Source organism: Monopterus albus, unplaced genomic scaffold (assembly GCF_001952655.1).
Source record: "Monopterus albus unplaced genomic scaffold, M_albus_1.0 scaffold76.1, whole genome shotgun sequence".
Lineage (NCBI taxonomy): Eukaryota > Metazoa > Chordata > Actinopteri > Synbranchiformes > Synbranchidae > Monopterus > Monopterus albus.
This window is the reverse complement of record NW_018127956.1, coordinates 587,727-613,864: the sequence shown is the minus strand read 5'-3', so window position 1 is coordinate 613,864 and position 26,138 is coordinate 587,727. Positions and strand designations below refer to the sequence as shown.

Below are 26,138 nucleotides of genomic sequence, written 5' to 3'. Positions count from 1 at the left end.
GGTATGTGTCAATCAAGATATATGCAAGAACAGGCTTAATGATTATTTAGATGGAACATTGTGGGTGTGGTGTACACTTTGTATTACTTGTGTGGTGTAGAAGATAAGTATTTAAGAATGTAATTATGTAAGAATATTAACACTGTTATAATTTTTTAATTTTTTTTTTAGCATAATACTTGTGTGGGTAGAAGTGAATCATTTATTGCTTGCAAACCAATGATGGTAAGATGATGTCATGGGGTAGGACTGGATAAGTCTGACTTCTTCCTACTCCATTCAAGCATGTACTAGGTATAAGCAAATTGTTATTGGATTAGCATTTGTTGGATATGTGTAAAATTATGTGTGTTGTCATATCAACTGTCTTTACGTGCTTGAAAGAATAAATCAAATCAAATTATATGAACAAAACTTTACATGGAAACTACCTGCAATAGATTAAACTGGCCAATTTGTGCCTCCAAAAAAAATCTCATTATGTCAACCTTTTAGAATCAGTTTCCAGCACAGAAGCTTTTGTTTGTGGATTGTCTACTGGTTAATGTCACATTAAGTCGCTATGAGAAAATTTTGAGTGATGGTTTTGCTGTGCGTGGATTCCTCTTTATTGGTTGCATAAGGACCACTGCTGAATGTCGCATTTTGCAGCTTGAATATCCATTTTCTGCAGCTTTGATTCTGGTCTTTATATTTACTCTATCTCTTGTAAGTCCCAGACTTGACAGAGGTGGAATGTCCCTTTACGGAGCTATGCTACACACAGAATATTTACCTATTTTACGACAGGAGCCTTTTTAATTCTTACTGAGAGCATTTACACTGAGACCACTGTTTTATTAATTTATCTAGCATTGACATAGAAATGTCAATTGGACTAATTTTAATGAGGCCAAAATGTTGGCTTATACAACTAAACCCAGAGTTAATGCAAGTAGTGGTTGATTATCTGGATGATAAAACAATGGCAGCTCAGTTAAGCTATTACTGTGCAATACAAAACCAGCACGTGTACACAAACACGTTAATGAGCAACATGAGAGCAGTTGTACTGATCAATAGTGAAATTACTCCCACCTCAGCATAACCGAGCTGAAGTCCATTTGGAAAACAACCAATACAAATTGCTTTCTTTCATAGCAGTCGATACCACACGCGCTCCGGTGGGAGACCAATCAATAGCCACAATCACAAGATCGGTTGAATTGCCAACTGGTGACAACATTGTTGGCTATTAATGATGGGACCTGATGCACATGTTTAATGGCTATCTTATGTTATTTATAAGACTGACTGTTTTGTATGTCAGTGTATTTTCAGAGACACAGATTGGTGTTTTCCTCCATTACCCTAAGCACAAATCTCTGATCACTGACAGAGCTTGCTGTTTCATGTTTCATTCAAGCATAAGAAGCCTTTAAGGCAAGCGGCTGGTGCGAAAAATGGTTTAAATTCCTAGACTGTCAATATTACATTACATAACAACAGATGTTATGAATATTACATAAAATAACAGCTAAAATGTTCACCTTTAATAGAACTGAAAAAAAGACCTGCAAAAAAAAGCAAAGCAATGCTGAGCTTCTGCAGCAAATCCCACTCCAATGCCAGCTCTGATCAGATTAATGTGATCAAATTCTGTGAAATGTGGCCAACGTTTGAGACATCAGAGTCAGGCTGGCACAAATGGAAGACATCTGACCTCCAGACTGTTGCGTGACCAGTGTGGGTACAGCACACACGATCCCCAGCTGGAAATCAGTCGAACACATTCAAGCCGAGTTCCCCCAGGCTGATGTGGCCTGACATTTTCAGTGAGGTGGGTTTTAGCCTGGGATTTATTTTAGAAATTAAATGTAATGAACTGATTTTATTTGTCCCATTTTCATCAGTGGCATATTAGGACGGCCTATCCAAAGAAAGTCATTTATGTTAATATACAGACAGAACAATGTGGGTGATAGGTTTCTACACTGTGTAATTTTCAAATAGTCAAATGTTCTTGTTCTCTCACAAAACACATTCCTGTTCCTGATTATTTTCCAAAATCATAGGCTACATGTTTTCCTCTAATTTGAATTGAACAGTCTGATATTTTTGGGGAATGCATACTTAGCAAGAAAGTAAAGAAGCTAATTTCCCAAAACACTGAACTATTTATCTATCATCTAATTGTAGCTGAAAAGCAATACATACCCATTGTTACATATTAATGTCTCATAAGTGGCCACAGTACTGAGGCAATTCAAATTCATGCATCACTCAATGCGCATATTTCATCAAATATCACCAATAGCCAAGTATATAGCCTTTGATCTATGTATGGGATCATCTCTAATCCATTAAATGCAATAAATCCTTTTCAGTAGCAGATTACTTATAGATTATTGACTTATAGATGCTCTCTTTGTGTAGCTTACACCTGTTTTTGCAAGCTTCATTATACAGACAAGTGCTCTTGAATAAAGCTCTAAACATGCCTGTGTTTGAGTGAAATACTTCAGTTCACTTAACTCCCCTGGACGTCAGGCACAGGATGTATTTGCAGGCTTGGAGCCATTTATCACTAGGGAGCAATCTAATAAACGAACAACAGGCTCTGAGTCAGCACAAATGCAGGCTTGAGTAGATTACTGACATCTGCCTGCTGTCAGCTAGTAAACTACTCCCCTGACAGAACAGGTGGGTGTTGGAGTAACCTGGGTGTGAGTCAAAGCTGAACCGGGCTGGTTTGATGAAGAACATGCTTTTATGTTGGTAAATATTAGAAGATAGTGACTAGATGCTGCATGCACACTCACACACCTTGCTGGTGTAAGAAACAGGCAGATTTCTCCCTCCTCAACAATCCATACTGACTTTCAGGGAAAAACCCATTTGCCTGGAGCACACACACACACACACACACACACACACACACACACACACACACGCACATAAACAAAATCCTCACAGTTGGCATAAGATGAAATAACTCAGGGTCCACTGGTAAACACAACAGCAAACACAAGCATACACAGACAGACATGGACAAATACAACAGGTGACCTCCCACTGGCGCATTACAATGATAACACACCGAACAGGCGGCCCAGGTCACTCTGACAATTTGGGCCGCATTCATCCTACAAACCTGTTGCTAAGCGACTGTCTACAAAAACAGGGGGAGACGAAGAGGACAGGAGAGGACGAGAGAAGAAAGGAGAGAAGGAAAGAAGAGAGGAGATGTGCATTCTTGCTTCCCAGCAGCAACACACATTTTCACAAAAACTATGTCTTGCCTTGTGTTATGAGCATCAAGTGTGCCACACATTTTCTGTTGCCAAATGAACTATCTCTGGGGCTGCAGTCAAGGAAAACAACTGACGTTAGCTTTTAGCATGTGTGTGTGTGCCACAGTGTTATGAGTCAGAAAATAAAATATTACAGTAAACAGTTTTTTGACATACAGTGTGAAATACACTAAAGAATAGTTTTTATTTGAGATATTATTGTTTTATTTCTCTCTCTCTCTGTATTTGACTGACAGTGAAGAGAGCTCAGAAGACTGCAGAAGTTTCTGTTCTCCTTCTTGCTACAGGTTAAAATGCACTTTATTCCCAACCCCACAAGACCGGGTTTTAATGCAACACACACTCAGCAAGTTGTATTACTGACCTGTTTTAATGCTAAAAGTAGCACATGCAGCCCCTTGACTTTGTTCAGCTGTGCAACATGAAACTGAAACTGCTGACACGAAAACCTGTTTCTGAGCAGCCGAGTCGAGTCGTGCATGATGAATCGAAACCCTTAACCTTGACTCAAGCTGCTGAATAAGTTGCCACATTATCATTAAACCCTGATTAAATGGAAATCTCCAGTAGCTCGATGAAGGCTGTATGATGGTGAATGGCACTGCAGCTACCAAAGTGAGAACTATCCATGGAGGTTTTTTGACATACAGTGTGCATCATCGTCGTCATCATCATCATCATCATCATCATGCTTCTTCCACACACATACCTGAAGGGTTTTTGGTCCGAAAGGCAGAAGGTTTCAGTTCTATGAAAGTTCTATGATGAACTATTTCTGGTTTAATACAGATTAACAATTGAGACTACTGAGGTCTACATATCTTTTCTTTTATCACTTCTAAATCCTAAACATTTCCTGCTGGGGCATCAGCACTAACGAACATTGCGTTTATTCATGTAATAACCTAATGAATTCTGTTCTTCTGGAGCCAGTTAAATAGCTCGTGGTTATTCATTCATAAGCCAAACTTGTTACTTGGTACTAAGCCATTCACTAAAAATCTAATTCAGGATTTATGTGTTCTCACATTTTTCAATATGGATGTGTGTTTTGGGGGTGAGGTGTTGTATCACCATGCGTGTTTTTCTTCTCTTCGCTTCTGTTCACATCTCTCCCTTTGTACTTCTGTCTTTGCTCCAGATGACTTCTTGCCAGTTCCTTGAATTTCCTTCCATTTCTGTTCCCTTCATTTTAATTGTCCTCTTGCACTATACTTTCCCTGTGCTCAACCTTTTTCTTTTGCACCGTCTTGACTAAGTGGTTCCTGGATTCTCCTTCAAGAATTCTCAGTAAGGTTGGGAGATACAGTACTGACCCTACGGGGCAAAAGGGTATGGACCATCAACTGTGAAATGACGGACAGGCTAAGAGCTAGCCAGTCAGTGTGAACTTGCAGACTTATCCCTCTACATTACAGAATGATCAACATTAACTGGTCATCACTCATCATTTGCTATGAAGTGACTGACTTGTCACCATACATTACAGCTGCCTCCCAGAGAGGGCTCAGTTAGTACCTACCCTCTGTAAAAAGCTGCTGAATCTCTCTGTCTTTTGGAGGAAATGTGCACGTAATCTGTGTAGCCCATGAATCTGAATGTCCAATCATGGGAAATGAAAGGAGAGGTTTCACATTACAATCACGTTCACAAATGGAATGCCCTAAAAGGGAAGTAAATGATGTTGAAAAGAAAACCTGTGGGAAAATGCCCAAAATGACAGTTAATCAATTCCAAATGTGGATCATAGAGTGAAATTGTTTGGTTTTATTGTTAAAAAGGATAATTGTACATGTTAATATGGGCTCCAGTTCTAATTTAAAGATTATAAATATAATCTGGCAAGGGTTTAAGGTTAATGGGGGCAGGCATAGTGCTCAGTGTATTGTTTTACTGAAACTGTTACATTCTGCACTCTGGCATGTTAAAACCAACATCGCCCTGAATAATTTACTCAGCATATCTGTGACTATTCCCAAAACTGTCCCACACCAAAAACTGAAACATTTGCCACTTCATCCACAACAACCCTTGTTCAGTGAGCTTCACACCCTTCCATCAGGCGACATCTTTGGGCCCCTGGTGGCAGGAGTAACAACAAGGATCGCTATTACATAAAACAATATATGAACTATACATGCATGCATACACAAACTATTACATACAAGCAGGAGCTGTAGCACGGAAGGGTCAGGTGCACATACTCGATCGCACACTTGACTCTGGCATGAAACTTGTACTCGCAGCAGAACTAAAGTTTATGTTGCATAGCAGGAAATATGATAGCCTATATATTTTTGTGCTGTATTTATACAAATATTAGTTTCTCATATTGCAGGAGAGACAGAGGAGCAGCAGAGAATGAGGAAGTGATGCTAAAAGTCAGAGAGAGGATGGGACTGGGAGGGGGTGGAGGAAGAAAGTGACTTGTAAGAGAGAGACAGTGAGTGGGAGGGACAAAGAGGCTGTGGGGATGAGAGAGATGTCGGATTAGTAAAGGCAGGGAGTCTCAGAGCTGTTTTTGTAGCAGATGTCCGCCCACGTTAACACTTCTGCTGTAAGTGAATGATATGAGACCTGATCGAGATTATTTTGTTATTTCTAGAGCGGTGGTAGCGGTGGGAGGTTTTTACAGTAGCATTCTGATTTTTACTTTCATCTTAGTTATGTAATTCAACACTCTCATAAGAACTTTAAACAGTCCTGGCTTCTTATTAGGCTTTTTAGGAATTTTGAAGGTGCATCATAAAATAACTGAGTTATATTTTTAGGACACTCCTACATGCAGTAAGAGATGGTAGGCGAAAAGAGAAACACATTTTGTTTTTCCTAAGGGGTCCTAGTTTAACATCAAACAAAGCAAATTGCTTTCTGAATTCAGGATGTTAATTGCAGCGATGTGATACATAACAAGCCATGCAAATTAAGTTTGCAGGGTGTGAAGAGCTTCTATGTGACACAGCATTAACTGGATTTAAACAGTGCTGCAGTGGAGGTGAAATTTCAAAATCCACATCAGCAATGAGCATTAGGCATTCCAGGCATTCGTGTTCAGACAAAACATCAACACACAATTAGGCATCTTTAATGTGCTGTCAGAGTTGACTGTGATTTAGAAATGTGGGCTCAGAAGAGGAGGAGGCATGCACAGCGAGAAGATGAAACATGTTGCCACACACGCTTCAGGATGCTGGTTGAAATCCACAGATTGTCTGGGAATACTTGATGTAGACACTCTCCTCGCTTCACCTTGTCAATATGACCTTGAGCAAGGCATGTGAAGAAAAACTCAGTTCTCTGTTAGAGCCACTTGGTAGCCAACAGTAGAAAGTTGTGTCCGTCACTGGGAAGCTCCTACTGTGAACATGGAGCTAGTAGGAACACTAGGTCAACTCAGAAAAGCTCATTCTCCCTCTTTCTCTCCTACATTATACACAGCCTGTTGCCTTTGTCTTCTGAACTTTAATATGTCAGTGCAAAGAATTCATAGTAGCAGCATCGTGCACATCCACTCCTCCTCCACTCTTATGTAACATGAATGCTTACTCACACATGTATTCAGACATGCTTACATGCACACACACATATACAAACACCTGTCCTGTCGGTGTGCAGAAACACATAAACACACCGACAGACTGACTTTCTTAAACAATATGAACTTATTTATGCCTGCATTCTTATTCACTGTGGTGTTCTTTGATTTAAAAGACCGATCCATGTTTTTCCTCATTTCAGTGAGACATTAAGACTCTCAGTGTGATGTACAACAAGGAATAATACCATAAACTTCTAGAGGCGTACTGTAGCGTGCAAACATTTTCATTTTGTTGCACAGAGAAACAAACACACTGAGATGCGACACGTGTGTTTACAACCATAGTAACAAATGCATAGTGCGCCATGCAGCCATGCAGCCTGGCATACCAGTGCACAGACACACACACAGACAGAGACAGGTTACCTGGCCTCTGTCACAGTGCAGCAGTAACTGCCGCTGCGCCGAGAGCTCCTGCCCACCCGCAGCTCCTCTCGAGACTTACGCCGATTAAAGTAGTCTGTGAGTTTCCCAAAACTCGCCATCCTTCCTTTCTCGGTTCACCTCCACCCTCCACTGCTCTCTCTTTCCTTTTGCCTTCTTTCCCTTTGATCTGTAAAAAAAGATGTTTCTGGTTCTGTCCTGCGAACCACCTTGGCACACAACCTCCTGCCTTGATGGATGTCTTCAGGATTCAGGATCAGAGCTTGGCATCAGCCGCAGGTCCAAGTCTCCCTGTGCTCCCTCATGCTCTTGTGCAGCGCACTTAACGCACAGAAGAACAAGCTTAAGCCCTGCTCTGCCTTTCTCTGCCTCCCCCCCACCCACTCTTTCGATCATTTGGTATAAGACGCAGAGTGCATACGCTGACTGTCTCAAAATAGTAACATTTGTAACTGCCTACCAATCGACACAGCACGAGCACAGCCCCCCCCACTGGAGGGAAAACAAGAGGAAAGAGAGAAAATGATGGAGAGAGAGGGAGGGAGGGAGAGAGGTGGTGGCTCAGCGTCAGGCTTCTTGTGCACTGGAGAAAGCAAAGCTGGTGGGAGAATATGAGCTGCTATTAATGCTTGTACCTAAGCCCACCCCCTTCTCTCCGAGTCTGTTTTCTTTAGCACATATTGTCTGTGCTGCTCGCGCTCTCTGTCTCTCCTGCGTAAATTCTTTCACAAGACCATCCGACCCTTGGTGAGCTCACACACAATTTTTGATCAAAGCTGGACAGCAGGTGGCAATGGGGGGAGCTTTGTGTGTGTCACTGTGTCACTCTCCATCTTTCTTTTCTTTTCTTTCCTCCTCGCTCTCTCTCTCTCTCTCTCTTTCTCTCTCTCTCTCTCTCACACACACACACACACAAACACACAGATTCACATTCACCCTGAATGCACCTGCTCCACAACCATAATTTTCCACTGCTTTTTCATCTGGATGTAATTTGTGTGTGGATGTTTGTATACAAGGACAGCTCTCTCTTTAACTCTGATAAGCAGAGGTTGGAGCAGAATGACCGGCTGGTGGCCCCATGCATTTATCTGCATGAACTCCGCTCGAAATCAAAAGGGTGATGGGAGGAAGGACAGAGGGAACCCGGAAGGAGGGAGGGAAGGTGGTATAGAGGGAGGGTTCTTTATGAAGAGCTCATTCGTGAGTGAGTGTGTTTAAGTGTCTCTCCCTCCCACACAGCCAAACACCATATATACAGACATCCCTCTGTTTGCTGTGTCACTCTCACTGTGTATTTGATCCATTTCAAAATATGACAATGTCCTCTTCTTTGTTTTCTTTCTGCTTCCACTGTCAAAATCTCTCAGTTGTATCTTCCATTTACTCCTCCAGCTGTCTGCTACTCCTTCCTTATCTCCTTTCACATGCCTCCCATTCCTAGATTTTTCATCCTCTCCTTCTCCCACTCCTCTCCTTCTCTCCTTAGGTTCTAAGTGTAGGGGAAGATATACATTACAGTAAAACACAAGAGTCAACTGTGATCCCGACATGCTGTGCATGCACTCACATTTGCAACAAGCTTTCTAAAGCAGCCAACATCCACACTTCAAGAAATAATATGACCTGGGTTTTCAAAGTTAAATCAAGTAATAAAAATTACAAATAAATCAGAAATAACCACAATAATGATAAGAATAAAGATGCCTGAATGACTGTAATGACTTAATACAGTGGAGAGATGTATGAAAAGCACAATGTAAAGGAGGGGGCAGATTATTATGGCTGCCATGCAACTGTTCACATTAGGTATGCTCAAGCAAAAATGGGGATGATATTGTTAAAGTGAAAAAACTTGTTTCTGTTCTTCAGAAGAGGATGAGAAATAGACCAACTTGACATTACTGACTGAGAAAATCTATCCCTCCAGACAGGCAGAGGTGGCAAAGTGTGCAAAGCACTCTGTGACAAGCAGCTGAAGTGTAGACAGCTTCAACAAGAAAGTGTCCAAAAACCGCACTTCATTCGACACACACGGAACATGTCTGGAGAGGACACACGTGGCCACAGCACCGGAGATACGTGACAAATAGCACGGCTGTGCCATTGCACTTACTGGTAGCTGCCTGCAGAGCTACCATGCAGAACTATTCATCGAGATGCAGTTGCGCTACCAGTATAAAACATTCTTCTTCCATTAAAATTAGGATAATGTCACACAACAATTAACAGACTGTCTATGTGCCAGTGTGTCTACATCTGTGCTGCAGGCTGCAGGTAATGTTGTGTGAAAGGTGTGGGCTGCGTCAGCTTTGCAGGTTCCTGTGTTAAAGAGTTCGGCCTATTGATCAACCTCTCCTGCCTCGCTCCTTCTCGATCAAAATTCTCTCCATCCCCTCCCTCTCTGTCATGATTTGCACTACCCTTCCCCTGACAACCCACTGATCTGACAAGCAGCATGGTTTGACTATCCTGCCCAGGCACAGCACCATTTTGAGTCCAAATCCCTGGGTAGAGAGATCAGGGAGAGAGAGAGTGAATATCAAACAGAGACAGGCAAATGAGGTGAAGATCAGGTGTAATGTTAATGGCTCTTAAAAGCCCTGCATTCCTCATCCTTGCTGACTGTAGAAGATTATTTTTCAATAAACTGACAGTGTTACAGCAGTAGCTGCATTTGCAAAACAGATTAATCTGTATTGTGTGTGTTGATGCCCTTTAATGCTCTGCACATTTATCGTAGCTGTAGATTAATTTGGGAACACTTCTGAAGGAAAAGCACCCCATTGTTCCCATTTTAAACATCGTGGGAGCATAATGTGAACGCTTGAGATAGCTGTAATCTTTTTTTTAATTTTGTTTAGTTTGTGTGTGTGTGTGTGTGTGTGTGTGTGTGTTGATGAAAGTGATAAAGTTTATTGTGTTTTGTCTACAAGGGTGCCAAACTACAATTAAGGCAGTGATACTTTCAACTGTGCAGATAAAAAAATATACACACCACTCAATCTTTAGCTAACACGTGCAAAATATTTTGGTGTTCATGAGCATACGCTTCAGGACAAATCACTGTATCCATTATGTTGACTTAAAATACAATTTGAAAACATTTTGAAATGTTTTTTTAGTGCTGCAATCCTTTATTTCTGGGAAAAATAAAACACTAGCTGATAAATGAGGTTGCCAGTTTTCAATGGCTGGAGAAACAGAAAGTGTCAAAGAGACAGGGAGAACGAGTTCTGAAGGAGACACAGTGAAAGATAAGGAATCTTGACAAAAAAAAAATACAGCAGCAGTGGAGCAAACACAAACCCCTGAGGGGAATTAACACCATGGTGAGGAAGAGCCGATGACAGCATGGGTTCCTTTTTGTTTTTAGTCCGCACTTGGCTCTAAAATGGTTGTGGGTAATAAATCATACATTGCTATTTTTCTAGGACTATTTTTATTCAAACACAAAAACATCCTCACTTTGGCAGCATCCATTTGGGAGCACAATGCTTGGATTGTTTCCACTGAACTGAAAACAGAGCAGGTCATCTGTGGTCACCAAACAGTCACTGTAACTTTAGATCATCAGCGCTGAATAATTCAGTCAGGATTTAGAATTAAAGAAATGATTAATCGTGGCTTATTTGTCAAAACACACAGTGTGAGGTTGCTTTTTTCATTGCCGCCTGGTAAACGACCATGTGCTTCCTTCTTTGTACAACAACAGGGGCTGCTGGTGCAGTCACCACAACATGAGGCTTTACCAGCACTCAGCACAGACACTGCCAAGTTGGTAGGAGCTGAAGTGGGTCCAGCTACTGGTGGGCAGATGCTTTTACTTTTATACAGCTCAAGCATTAATCGAAACTAAAATTTAACAAACACAAAAAAGAGCACCATCATCTGCAAGTTTTGTGCATGTTTATGTTATTATATTAGCTTATCTCAGGTGTATCTGTGTCACGAGTCAAAGATACTGTACGTTTAGGGTAATTAGTGTTCACTGGAGAGCACTTACAGATTTATTATTTAACTGTAAACTGTCTTGCTCAGTACATATCTTTCTTTAATTCTTTAAAATCAAATCTATAAATTCTTTATACAAAATGGCTGTTTATGTTATGAGTTCAAATTATTTTTTATTTAAAAATGGATATTTCATTAGACTTGTCCAGGGTGTACCCCGCCTCTCGCCCAGTGTCAGCTGGGATTGGCTCAAGCCCCCCGCACAACCCTCTTTGCGATAAGCAATACAGATAATGGATGGATGATATTTCATTATGAGATATTTTATGGTATCACACTCAATCTGTAGCCATCATGATTGTGAAATCGATATCAACTTAGGACACTGAAAAGCGGTAATAAACGTTCACCAAGTGCTCAGTCTGCGGACACCTTGATATCATTGCACTCTACAGCTCATTTGACATGAGAGAACCAACCAGCCAGGGAGAAAGTGAGAGACGGTTTAAGAAAGCTTCCTGTTGTAATTACAGTGGCAGCACTTGGCAGCCTTCCCTACTGGGATTAGTCAACCGGGACCATTCAAGACACAAGGCGCACACCCAATCTGGGTAATTCACAGTAAAATGAACACCATTATTTAGAAACATATTAGAAAATGTCCTTGGTATCCTGGTAGAATGATAAGCGCCATCTATAGAAAAACACACGCACACCACATGCTGAGGCTGAACACCCGGTATGAATAACTGGTAAAGGCAAAGCAGCCCAGAATAATCTCTCTCTCCCTCCCTCTGTGTGTGGACGTGTAAGTAAGTCCTGGCTGTGACATCCCTGCCGCTTCTTCTGCCTGTAACTGCTTCATCGCCTCTTTTAGCTTTGCTTTCTCTCTCTTTTTGGTTAATGTCTTATCTTTTGTCATGTCTTCTATTTGCTCTCAGGTTCTGTCAGGACATTTTTGATTGTGATCTTATAAAAATGTTGCATTGCTTCTCATGTTTGTGTTGCATACGTATATCACATACAGTAATTCAGAAATGTTACAACACTGCAGGCTGTTTCTAACTACAGCTACCTGTGTCTTCCATTGGAGTAAATTTACCTGTTATGCCTGCTTCTGTCATGTCTCATTTTAGATGTAATCTGATTAACCTAGCTGTCATCTCTCACAAGACTTGGGCTGTTGAAATCACCATTTATTCATTGAAATTCTCACTTTACATTCGGTGATCATGTTCACTGAAACTGTGACACTTCCAGCTCACCTGTGTGATAATATAAAGAAGCTCACTAAATAAAGGAATAATTTAGAGAGCTGCGTTTGATCCTGGTGTAAATGTTTCCTGATTCAAACAGGTTTTGTTGTCTTGGCCTGAAACGCCTCTAATGGGAACGTGGGTTTCTATTCTTCTTTGTACTGTCAGACTGATATGCAAATAAACAGTATCCTTAAATTACAATATGAAGAACATACCCAGATTTTGTGCACTCTTCAATTCAAGTTCACAAATAATTTTCTGAGATTTATCATCATGTGTCCGTGCACGCTTGTGTGTCTGTCTGGTAGCTTCCAGCTCGAGGGGTGATCAGAGAGGAACAAGCAACAGCTGGGTAGTGCATGATTCATATCCCCTGCTGACATGTTATTGCAAAGGGGATATTTCAGGCATATAAATTCACCATCTATTCATAAAGTTTCTCATTTACATTCATTTCTATGTGTGTATACATGAACGTACATTTTTGTTCATCAGACAGGAGGAATCACTCTTTAGGACATTAATGTTATTATACACAGACAGTGTTAAAATCCATGTTTGCCCTTGGGCCAACACTGAGTCTGAACTCTTTCTGTCAAGTTTTATTTGTAAGTGAATCCTAGATCCTTAAACCTAAATGATAAACATTAGTCATGTACTCATGTGCATTCTATTTACTTTAATTTGTCTTCTCTAAAAGTTAACATTCAAGCCTTTTACACAACATCCAAATTGACACTGTAATGCAAAAAAACCCCACTGGTGAAACAAATTAACAATGGCTGCAATCCATGGTGTTGTGCCACTTGAAATGGTTATATTGGGTGGTGGATGGTTTTCTCAGACACATGCACGCAAATGGTAGGAAGAAATTCAAATGGCCATCTCGGTCCCATCTCTCTCTTTGAATTATAGGTATAAGCTTCACCAAAAGGTCCTGAATATTGTTGGGAAACGCCCTGAGGGAGGAGGTGGAGACAGCTTGGTTTCAAATGTGAGTGGTTCAACACAAACACATTCCCTGAGGCTATTAGAATCTCAAGCAGAAAACGTTCAGAATTTTAAGGTACATGTTTTTATCTTGGTGTCTTGTCTATATTTATGTGTGGCATTTTGTGAATTTTCAGTATGTTTTGTGGTTTTATCAGTATGCTGTGTTACCTGTGGTCCTGACCATCATTTGCACTGTGAGCTAACAGAGCAAGTGCCTAAAAACCTGGAACAGCTCTATAAATACAGTCATTCACAGACACAAACATGCAGGTAAGCAGAAACATACCAATTCCTCTTAATTAATTCTGTTTAAAGGCAAAAATGGAAATGCTCTGCCTAGAGGACTTGGAACCAGGTGTCTCTTTCTCTATCTTCCGCCATAACTTTACCTTCTTTTACAACCTGTCTATCCATTTTATCCTCCCTCACTCAATAAACTCACCCGCTCCTCCCAGTCTGCATAATGCCAGCAATTTAAAGAGCTTCTGGTCCCAAGGGCTCGTCTGATTAAAATATGAATCAATGTAAGTACTGGCTCCTGACTTTCAACTTCTCTTTAATTCCCTTTTCCTCCCAAAAACACCTGACCATTTGTATCATCACCTCCAGCGTGAAGTTCAGTCTGTTTCTTGAACACTTCTTGGAACACAGGAGAACAGCTGAAAGAAACTAGCCTAAGCCCTGCATTTAAAAATGATAAATGGATTTATATAGTGCTTTTCTACACACTCAAAGAACTTTACACTATTTACGCATTCACACACACCGATAGCTGCAAAGATGCCATACAGTCATTTACACACCAGTGGTGCTGGCCGCCGGGGGCACCTTGGGATTCAGTGTCTTGCCTGAGGACACTTCAGCAGGCGGACTGGAGAAGCCAGGGACTGAACCACCAAACCCATGATTAGGGTTCATGGGTTCTCCACCTCATGATGCACAGTCAATCAAATTTATCCTGGCAAAAGTTTGTTTTTTTATAAAATTCCTTATTGAAAAATCAAGACACTTCTGAAATACCACCACTAGAGGGCAACTATTCCTTTCCTTCTCTTTCTTATTTCCCCTTTCTGTCTCTTTCTTTCAGTCAGATGACTGACACTAAATAGGTTCACTGCTGTCTTTGTTTTCTCCCATATAAACACCTCAGGAGATACTTTTACTTCACCCCAGTGACACACACACGCACACACACAATTTTGAAACATTTTCTGTTTTTGCTCGTGCCTGATGTCCAAATGACCGCCCTCTGTGAGTCATTATGATTCACTTTGGTTTGAACTGCACTGTGTCATTCCTCATTGTCGTCACTGACAGGAGAATGATTAGGCCCTCACTGCTGTTCATATTTCTGTGTGTGTGTGCGTATATATCCTATGTGAAGGCAACATGTTCAATGTGAGATGAGTGGTCACAGCCCCGCAGCACGATCAGAATCTTATTTTGTAGCAAAGCTCTGCATCATCTGATCTACATAAAAAAAAGACAAGAGAAAAATATCTTGATGATAAAGGATGTGTTAGTCTGTGAGCGTCTGTAGAAGGGATTAACAGCGTGCTGAGATCATGTCCTTCTGCAGACACAGATAGGAGACGTTCCAGCTCTGCTGTTCACACAGAACTGGAGAATCAGACACACTCACACACACAAGCACAAGAACACACAGCCATTTCCTCTGAGGCATCTTTAATCTGTCTTCTCAACCCAAATGCATGCAGCAGACTTCCACTCAGCATGAATGCATAGTGATGAGCGCAACATAAACAGACCAATCAAGGACAAGTTGTGACAAAGTGCAACCAAATAAACTGCCGGGCTGACGTCACTGCCATTTGACCAAACAAATCCTTCACCTGTAGCCTGACAAGAAAGCTTTCAGCGTTCCCTCGGCAGCTATTTGTGAAAGATGTGTCTTCATTTCACACTGGGCCTATCAGAGGAGAGGTGTATTGTTTGTGCTATTGTCACTGAAAATGGTGATTTTGGTAGTGAATGTAACTTACAAAGGAGACATCATAACTAGAGACATCAAAAACTAACATAAATAGCTGCCATGTAAAGGCTAGAAGTATTAACATTGACTTGTTTATGCAGGCCTGCATTCTCCAGTCTGCCAGCCTAGGGTTTGCTCAGCTCATCAGAGTAAAGATTAAGAAACATCTTTACACAGCCACTCAAGATGTAGACTTAATGTGTTTGCACGATAGCAGTAAAACCCACACAACACCACAAAACATACATGGGCCTAGTGATATTTGTGACAAAGACTGAGACATCTGTTCTAACTCACATTCACTACAACACAGCAGCCTACTTTACAGTCTACTTTATAAATGTCTTCCTCCCATCATGCCCTATATGGAAGCACCTACACTTGATTTATGGTTTAATTTGTCACCCAGCTGTAACGCTTGGGGTTTTAAAGGACGTGATCTCCAAGTAACAACTTTGTAACAACAACTCTCCACCTCCGGTTTCCATAAAACGCTGACTGACTGTGTAAAGTCTCCTAATAGACTGTGGCCATTATCCCTTCAAATGCATAGCTTAGACCTCATTTCTTCATAGCTCTGTAAATGAAACATCAGAAACTCTGATCAGATTGTAGCTCAACCTCAGCTTATGTAATTAAATAGAAACTGGTAAATTAATTTTCCTCCATCCACTTATTCCGCCCAAATGATACTGATGTTAGCAGAGCCAATGTGGAAAATGAATGAGCTCTTAAACATGTCGCCACTACTTTAAATTCTTCAGTAGATGACTCAGAATTAACTCATTTTTAAACCTAGACAACTTATTATTTTTGAGGGTTTAAACGCAAACGCTGTCCTTGATGTCTGAAGCAACATTTAATAGTATTTGGCACTGAGAAGGCACTTGGAGATGACTCAGAAGGATAAATGAATGAACTGAGTAATTAATCAATCAATTCATCAGTCATTTAAAACAAAAACACCCAACACACAAATCAATAATCTTATGGTAAATGTCATCTAATTTTGAAGTCAATATGTACAAGTATTTCCAAATTAATCAGTGTGAATAATGAGTGCACTAAAATGTCTTCTCGCGGTCATATGTCATTCAGCTTCCTGTTGACAGGGATTGATTTTTGTATTGATATTTTTATTGTGGTTCTATGTAAGTGTAATCCTTGGAAAGGAAAATCCACCTCAGGAATGTAAGCACTATATTTCACGTCAAAGCTGTCACAACACCTCGGTTTAACTATGAAGCAATGACAGCTTGTGCCATGGTTATATTAAACAGTGCAATCAAATTTTGCAAGTTCCATGTTTCTTTTTTCTTACATAGAACAAATATCTAATACCATCACTAATATCATTTGTGCAACCCTTAATGTTGAAACTAAATGGTTGTGTTGCCCTCTAGTGGCTCAGTACACTCCACTCAACCCTGATTTACACAAACATCAGAACCACTCATGACTATGATTAGCCTTATCTTATCTAGGCAGAGTCAACACAGCAGTAAATGCAAAGAAGCAAGTGTCAAACAATTATTGGTTCTGCTTTTTGGTTTTTATCTGAAATAAACAAACTCTGTTACATTTGTGTGACTGCTATAAATAATGTGCATGTATGTGTGCGCTCACAAAAAGAAAGAGGAAGAACACACCTATGACGTCTGTGGGTGTACACTGACACCACTTTTTTAACTTCACATGCACAAACACACACCCTCAACAATGAACGTCACCACACTGCGACTCCAACACAGTTTGACTAACAACGAAGGTGTGTGCTTCTGTGCTTCTGTGCACCATGTGTAAAAGTACAAGCACAAGGGCGCGTGCACGCGTGTGTGTGTGTGTGTGCGCACTTGCACTGAGGGGTGATTATAGACCCTTTTCTTGTTGCGATGACTCACCACTGAGTCACAGTCCAGGAAGGAAAGCAGAGTTGTGCAAGTCAGGAGCACGTCGTCACCTCACTGTTTGAAACGGTGAAGCGGCAGGTCAGTGGCGTAACATCATCATTAAAAGAAAGCTAGTCATGTTGACATAGGAGTCAAGGGATGTCAAATAATGAGGAGGGTTATTCAATAATCACTGACTTGTCAGAGTCAAAGGCAGACATGTGGGGTGCTGGCCCTGATATACTGTAAATAAATGGTCTCACTTGACAGGTTGGGGTGCAGCAAGGAGGAGGGAAAGCATGTAGGTACACATCCCTTCCTGGGCACAGTCACAGGCATGAATTATACATGCAGCATGTACTTGTACTGGTGAGAGACAGGCAGAATGAAAGGACAAGAAACGTGTGATCCACACACGCATATACCTGAATGCACAGTAACACACACACACATATCAAAACCCTCCAGTTACTGTATGTGCACACACCCCAGAAACGCAATGCTAATTCTGTTTCTGCTACCCACAGACTGCGCTGAGAGGACGGGAAGAGGACATGCAATAGAGCCAAGAAGATATACCTCCCATGGTTCTTATCACACTCTGTCCAGCCACAGCAGCGCCGACAAAGGCGGAAAGGGATGTATTTGTAAAGAAAGCTACTAAATGAAGCAAAGAAGGATTTGAAGGACAATAACAGAAAATAAAAGCTGAGTACAAGATCAATAAATATATAAATAGATAAAGACTTCATATGTCAGAATGTATATTTCCATTTTGGCCCTGTTGAGCAGAAAATCTGACTCACAAAGGAGAAATGGAGGTATGTAGGGTTAGATAAATCAGCTCCCCATCCCCCAACAGTGTGAGGTCGCCTACATACAGACAGTGTGGTTATTGCTCCTCTGTGGCATCATTCCCTTTTTTCCATCCTCAATACTTAAAATGGAGACATTGTGTTTCTGTGCTGCAGAGTTTATGTAGAATTATGTGCCTTCATGGATTTATCTGTACAAATGCTACTAAAGTGTATGCGTGATTATACAGTATGTGGGTTTCTTTGTATTCCCTGCCCTCCCTGCTTTGTTGTGCCTGTAAGATTATGTATCTAACCCTTATTTCCCAGAATCTCCATACATCAAATCAAACTACAGTGTTTTGTATACTGGATGATGATAAGTCTTGTTTGACTAAATATAGAAAATAACAGGATTTCAGACATGTTGGGCTGTAAACCTTCAAGCATCTCATCAACATGTACAGCTAAAACAGTGAGAGACAAGTCAAAGAGAGACACTGCATCTGTTTAGATCTCAGCAGCTACCACATAAACTGTCCAGCCTTGTTTTCAAATTCTGTGAAAATGTTGTATTTCAAACACAAACACTCAGTAAGATCTTCAGCTCATGCAAAGTTGAGGCCAGTGCTGCCAGTACTGTTAAATGTAATCAAAATGTCTTTTCCAGACTAATGGCTTTGAACTGAGATATATACAGTATAGTGGAAGTACTTGCAGTGTTTCTGCAAGTCATGCTTTACAGTATTCAAGAGATTCAGTGAGCCTCAGTGATCTGCAATCTGCGAGTAAACACGGCTGAAATGCTTCTCCGCTTCCAGTGCCATTCGCTCTGCTGAAGCATGGGCAACAACAGTGCCAGGAAACCCCCAGACAGAGACAGGAAGTTCATTTAGGAAACACAGTAAAACACGTTAACAAACTGTGTAAAAATAAATTAAGAAAATAAAAACAGAATCTCTCTTACTTTATGAGTTGCTCCATTCCATGGGTTGGTATTCCTCCTTGTACAGTGTGACTCCTGGGAAAATACACACATATCTGTTAGCATGGCAGTGGTTAGTGTGTAAAACTATGTTAAAGTGAGGGAAATGATAAACAAGTAAATGGATTATGCTTTCTTTACTGATGTTTCTGGAGAGATACAGGTCGTACAGCCACTCAGTCTATAGCTTTATCTGTCCTCTGTATCTGTCGCCCTCCCTCTGCCTCTCTAAAGGCCTATGTAGGCCACTCAGATCTTTAGGTGTTGAGTTTCAGACTTGTCCTCGGTTGATTTATCATGGAAGCCGCAGTAGCTTTGGCTTCCCTGCTCTCTCAGACATTCTTGTATGTATTGACCATTTTTATCCAGTATCCCATTTCTCTAGCAAATATATGTGGTCAAGATAATCATGTTGTTTCTGTCTTTGTTAGCTGACCCTGACAAAGAACCAATTTAAATACATACTTAGAATGTGCATGAAAGCTGCTTTCCACTCAGGAACACATTCAGCACATAAGAAAGAATTCATAATCATCGCCTACATGCTTTATGTACATCAATAATACTGAAACAACCAAGATTATAACTAATATTATTCATGTTAATATGAAATAATTATGCAAAGCTGCGGCACCTGGGTAAACCATGTATGGGTGGGGACACCTCTCTCTCTCCAAGCCTGCATGTTAATTAAACAGAACATCTGGCGAGAAGGGAAGCATACTGTCGAGCTGAATGGATGATACACTCCCTTGATCCAAAGTTCTTGAGTGTTTTGGAGGGGGAACTTCAGATACATTTATGATGTGCTTATCTTCCGGTGCCAAGATCTGCTCCTGCCACAACTGACAGGCAACAAATCTTTCACTGACTTGATTGAAAAATCCTGGCAAAGCAACGACAATGCTGACATTGAGCGCTGTGAGGCTAAAAAACTAACTCGAGTGGAACTTTAAAGCAACGATGTGTTATTGTTTTTCATTCTTCATTTATTAATACTGACAAGCATCTCATTTTGACTCGGGCAGGAGTGGCACCAGGGGTGGCCAATCACATTCTGGGGGGGTAGTCAGCGCCAACCTTGGCCACCCCCCTGGTTCCTCCCATGAAGTGATGCAAGAAAAACTCATCTGATATTTCATTAAACTGATCATTTTTCTTTTTAAGCCTTATGAAATTTGAATATTGCTAACTTTTCTCCTACTTCATATCACAGATTACAGATTAAATATTTTATTCCGTAATTGCAAAAATGTATGTGATAATATGTGATATTGTAGTAACCGCTGTAATGTATTAATTTATGAATAAAAATTCATTTTGGCTAGTTTGACTCAATTGGAAGAATTTATCAGCCTTTAAGCCTATAATATACAGATGGAAAACAAATGGAGACATCCGCTGAAGTATTTCCTGAATGTCCTTGAACTGGGCTTAATCCTTGTCCAGGAAACCAGCTGATGCCATTTTTTTTTGTAACTGTGTATCAGAGTTTGAAGGCTTTGACAACAGACTGACAACATGACAAAGGGGCTTACACCAGCTGCTCACAGCTAAAAAGGCCAACAATACTTCAAACAGTAGGGACAGAGGACAAGTGCACAACAAAGGAAAGTGTTATTAAGCCACTAGTGTCTCAGCTTTCCCTTGACTTAGACTTCATGAGGACTACATTTTGGTCATTTGATCAAACTTTATTTTCTATGAAACCTGGGTTTGGTGGCCATCTGTTACTTCAGACTGAATTATGAAAATGCAGACAATAAGCTCATGTTTAATTATCTTTCAATGCAAGGTCTATCTGTGCTGTAGCTACCTTCCTTCCCTCACCAATGTCCTCCATGTTCCCAGCTTCACTTCCACCTAGTCATGCATGCTAATCTGTGCTGTAACTTGGAGAAGTGGCCAGCCACTGCCTGTCTTCCCCCATCAAACATGCATAAGAAACAGATGTATCTTTGATGTAGGCTTGTTCATGCTGTCCCATGTGCATGAGCGTGTGAATGAGACTATGTGTGTATGTTTGTATGTCTTTGTCAGAGTACTCCCAGGCCCTGCGGGGGCTGGGGAGCTGTGGCTGCATTCCCTGACACACAAGGAGAGAGGGAGGGCTGACAGAACAAATCATCAATGGAGCAACATTTTACCATACTTGTATCTTTCAATACATACAGATAAATCATAATTTTCTATTATATAATGTCATCATTATTATGGACGACACATGGTGACAATAGTAAATGTGTTACCCTGGCTTCTTCCTCTAAAAGACCTTTTAAAGTCTGAAAGCTGAAAGGATTTCAAAAACTTTACCAACAGCTATTCTGATAATCAGTCTTTTTCAAGCAAAAACTTACAAACAATCCCACATTCCAGCTTTTAATTTGTGGGGAGTTACTGCTTTTCTTTGCCTTAAACTTAAGATGTTTGGACAGAATAAGCAATTTAAAAACATTTCCCCGGGCTTTAGGAAAGTATAATGGGTATTTTTCTCATATTGAGTAGAACAAACAAATATTCAATTAATTAAGCTCTCTTAAAGTGAAAAACAATTTACCATTCACAGCAAAAGGAAGCCTGACTGTGCTTTAAAGGTCTCTGAGTAATTTGAGAAATTTGTCATTAGAGAAAATTTGATAATTTGATTAATTAAATAGGACGCTCCCTGGCTTTAGTGTGGTTTGTTCTCCCTAGCATTTTGGCCACCCAGTGTTTTATGAGCGACAACAGAGGATGCTGATGTTAGCATATTTTACTGCCACTGCATGTAATGACAAGTATGGCACTAGTCCATCTGACTGTCATCTGTTAGCACCTGGAGTGGTGAAATCTTCCTTTGCATTAGGTTGTAAACAAGTATAATCATGAGGTGTCAGAGGGGAGAGCTTATCCTGCTTGTCAAAAGCCACGCTTATAACAGTAGCTGACTGATTTGCTCTGTCTGGGTGTGTGTACTGTAGCCTATGTGTGCAGTAACATCTGCAGAAGTGACAGAAGCAAAGCCCCCCCGCCCAAACACTCCACTACGTCCTCCTATCCACACATAAGGAGTGACCCTGATCGCACCTTCCTGCCACACACAAGTGTGTGTACACACATACACACACAAGCCCTCTGAAACATATAGTGACACATATTTTTTGTCTCTCAGAATAAGCATTACCCCCCACTCGCCCACACATGCACCTTTTTCCTTTTCCCCTAAGACAATTGTGTTGCTCACTCTCTGTTGTGGAAGCCAGTCACTTCCACGTGTGTTGGCCATAAAACTGCAAACTGCAGACTAAAAGCATCCCTTTCCTGACTAACAGGGTCACAATCTGTCTCATATAAACACAGGACACACCTTACCCCAAGAGTTTTCACATATCCGACCCCCTATACCTCCCAAAGTGCTGTTCTATCCACTGACACAGGATACCAGTGACTAAATGCTTGTAAAGCTGCCTGTCTGATATTTTCATGCTGAAGAGTAAAAGGCATTAATATATCATTCCTTCTAGTTTTATTTTCCACTTTCAGAACAGCTTTCCTGCAGAGAGACAAAGTCTTACAGCAAAGCTGAGCACCGCTGCTTGTGTCTTTTGTCTCCCAACGTGCCTCGCGCCGGGTTTCCCTAGCATTGCCATGACAACAGTGTGTACTCACCGACACTGGCCTTTGAAAACAATACATCCAGAAAGTTGATTCAAGTGTGCTTGCTTGATACTTTCAGTCATTTCTAATCAGTTCGCCCCAAAACATAATGAAGAAAGGTCGCGACTGAAATTATCTCCTTTCCCTGTGGCGAGGTGAGTGGACAAGTGTCTAGTGGAGACAAAAAAAGGTGTAAAAAAAAAAGATGCGTTCATTCCCATACCTTCTTGTCGAATAAATCCTTAACAAATAAGCTATTCCCGTCGGGTTAGTTGCCGTCAAGTAGCTACTTGTGTCGCTCTGCTCAAAAGATTGCGTTTGTTACACCGGTACTAACATTGTCTTAGCATGTATCCTGCCAGAACTGGTCTCGCAATTGAGAGACAACTTCCAGCGCTAACTTTCTCCGCCCAGACTCATTCTCAACTCTGCTGCCTGCCGCTATTGAAGGATGCTTTGCTCCGCCTCACTCTGAAGATAAATCACTGTAATCCTAGAGATTTATAGTGCCTCTTTACTGATGGCAGGCTGTCTTTTTTCCAGAGCTGTTAAGGATTATCACTGTGAATTACCTAGTAGAGTTGTGAACCTGGTTACAACTGTGTAAACTCACCCAGACAAACACTCAGCTCCCAAGTGGTCATTTCACTTTTTGCTCATTTTCCTACAGTGGTACAAATACAGTCAAACGTAATTCTGGTGGTTGAATGCACACGGGACCATTATCTTAATGGGTTTTCAGACTTTCTCTAAAGCCCCAGTTGATATTGGCCTTATCCTTTGAACTTCCCTGGTTCAAACTACCCGGGTGACACTGGCATTAACGGAGACAATCCAGACTCAATGAATGTTTAAAATGAGACTCTTTATCTTACATGAAATGTAAATGTCACCCATGGTTTTAAAGGAATAGCAGATAACGTTGATAACAAAGGCTAAAACTAAATTCTCAGTAATGTTTTGTGGATAGTTTTATTTATTTATTTGGTAGAGAAGTCAACAAACGGAACTCAAAATACTGTAAGTTCTCAATATTGTTTTAAAAGTGAATAGTAGGCTAATTAAGCCTAGTCATTAGTGAAATGTGCAAATGGCCAACTTATTTTGGTTGGTTGGAAATAATAAATTCCCATTACGGAAATATTTATTTTATAGCAATATTAAATGAAATCAAACACATTTGAACTTTTTATTTCCATTATCATGAAGGCAATATCATTCAAGATGTATTTGATGTGACTTGTATCCATAAATGTTGATGTGAAAGGCTACATGCTGCAAGAGTATAGAAGTATCAGGGGCCAGTATGATACAACTTTATTTCTTCTCTGTATCGTTCTGCAACACAGACAATGGATGGTTCAAATGTGGTACCACTAGATGGCACTAGAGTTACATTATCAGACTGGCCAGTGGGTAGAATGAGAACCTATTCTGACATTTGAAATTCAAGATTTACATCTAGCCATAACAAAGGTTTTATAGTGTTGTCGATGCTAAGATGATGCCTAGACTAATAACTAAATCACACATTTCAATATTAATCTGTTTTGGTTAAGCTCAGTCTTTATATTTTTGATTATTTATATTTTTCAGTGGTTATATTCCTAACCGGATGTCCTAGTTGAAATCGCAATGTTGAGTCATGGGAAATGGGGTTTTCTATCCTTGCATTCTTGAAAATGGTTTACGTACGGTTACTTGCGTTCGCGCGTAGCAGATAACCGCGTTACGCATTTGTTGTACGCTCGCTCTCTATTAGCTCCTGGGAGATTTCCCTTCCTTCCTGGGGTATTTCAGGTAAACCTACGCGGTCTCATCACTGTCGTCAATACCTGGCGGAGTAAAAAATTAGCTGTCCATAAAGGTGTTTGTCATGAATGTCCGACGTATACAGCGGCAGCGGAGAGAGTGAAACTCAAGCCTGGAGAGGTTTCGATGGCCGAAGTACAACCCGGAAAGAACTTAACGTCGCGATGGCTGTGAAAAGTTACCACACAGACGACTGAAAACCGGGAATAATTCCTCTTCACCCGACTTGGGGTAAGACTAATAGATTTGTGGTGCATTTCGTGAAGTACAGGGCTGTCGGGCAGCGCCCATAATGCCGACCAAAAGACTAAATAAGAGTGTCTTTGTTTACAAGGACCCCGGCGTCCTTCTGCTGTCTCTGTGGGATTATTGAGAGTTTTCATCTGGCTACACTGCTATGGCTAATGTTAATGTTAGCGATGGGCTCAGAGCTTCACAGTTTACCCACAAATAGATTGATTATGTTATAGTGCTTCTTATATTTACCAGTGGTTACACATAACGACGGTGGAGTTAATTTCATTGCAGCCTCAATTTACATATAAAATATTCTGTATAGTGGAGTTGGGCATGTCAGAGGAAAAGGTGAAGTATATACGTTTGCATCTAGAAACGCTAAGTTATAGAGACAGGCTTTTAACTGTCTCTGAACACCTGAGCAGAGGGGATAATATGTGACCTGTGGCTTGAGCTCAGCTTATTCAGTTGAAGATCTGGCTGCAGAATCAACATCAAAATAAAATTAAGTTTAATGCCTTTAGGCTACGTGATTTGATTAGGAGTGGTATTGTAGGGCAGTCTAATCATTTGTGTTCTGCTTTGAGCGTGTCCACTGCCTGGGCGGGAAAAAGCTGTTGAATGTCAGGACATTTTGGTTGGTTTAGAAATGACAATTTACAATTTACTGTGAAATCAGCTCAAATTCTGCCTTTCCTTTCTCCCCCCTCTGGGTCCCCAGAGGATATAAATGAAATCTAATCTCCCTCCTTCTGTCTCTTTCTCTCTGGCGCTGACTGTGTCAGCTGCTGTGTCTCTGGGTGCTGAGTTGCAGAGGAACAGGTGACCCTTGGACAGGTGCACCCTTATGTTATAGCTGCAGTTGCAGCATGTCCTGCTTTGTATTTGTGAGTATGCTTTCTGGTAAAATTATGTGATTTGACTCAACCAAAAGCACCTGTAAGTGATTTAATTGCTTTGAATGGAGGTTGATAGCCTAACTAATATAATTAAGATGTTTGTGCCTGTTGTTGACTCTGGTATCGGGGTTGGACTTAAGTCTCTCCGAAACTGTTTAATATTCTGGCCTGCGCTGTTCTCGGAATTTGCAGTAGAAGTTTACCAGACAAACCAGTTTCATTCTCAATACATTCAGCAAATATGCCGCCACAGGAGTCATGCTTGCTGCTGTTTATGAGGAACACACTCTTGTAACCACTGAGAACCTGATTAAGAAGAGTTCCAGACAAATGACTGACCACACTGTCTATCAGCTTGGTAGTTGACGATAAATGGTTAAGATGTCTCTACAACAAAGAATGCACAGAACAA

The 26,138-nt window shown here is 40.8% G+C and overlaps 1 protein-coding gene across 4 annotated transcripts in view; it reads right to left on the bottom strand.

Annotated features, from left to right (window-relative positions):
• LOC109963536 (uncharacterized) overlaps positions 1 to 23,326 on the bottom strand; it is a 60,417-nt gene extending 37,091 nt beyond the window's left edge. For 2 of the 4 annotated variants that reach the window (XM_020606119.1, XM_020606117.1), the window contains exons 1-2: positions 22,791 to 22,930; positions 19,125 to 19,178 (exon numbers count right to left, since the gene is read on the bottom strand). In XM_020606119.1, coding sequence (XP_020461775.1) covers positions 19,125 to 19,178; positions 22,791 to 22,861 — 125 coding nt within the window. In that variant the 5' untranslated portion in view covers positions 22,862 to 22,930. Of the gene's footprint in view, positions 1 to 7,257; positions 8,070 to 19,124; positions 19,179 to 22,790; positions 22,931 to 23,001 lie in introns of those variants that run through there. The other 2 variants (XM_020606120.1, XM_020606118.1) reach the window with 2 other exon arrangements.
• Between the last annotated feature and the right edge of the window lie 2,812 nt (positions 23,327 to 26,138).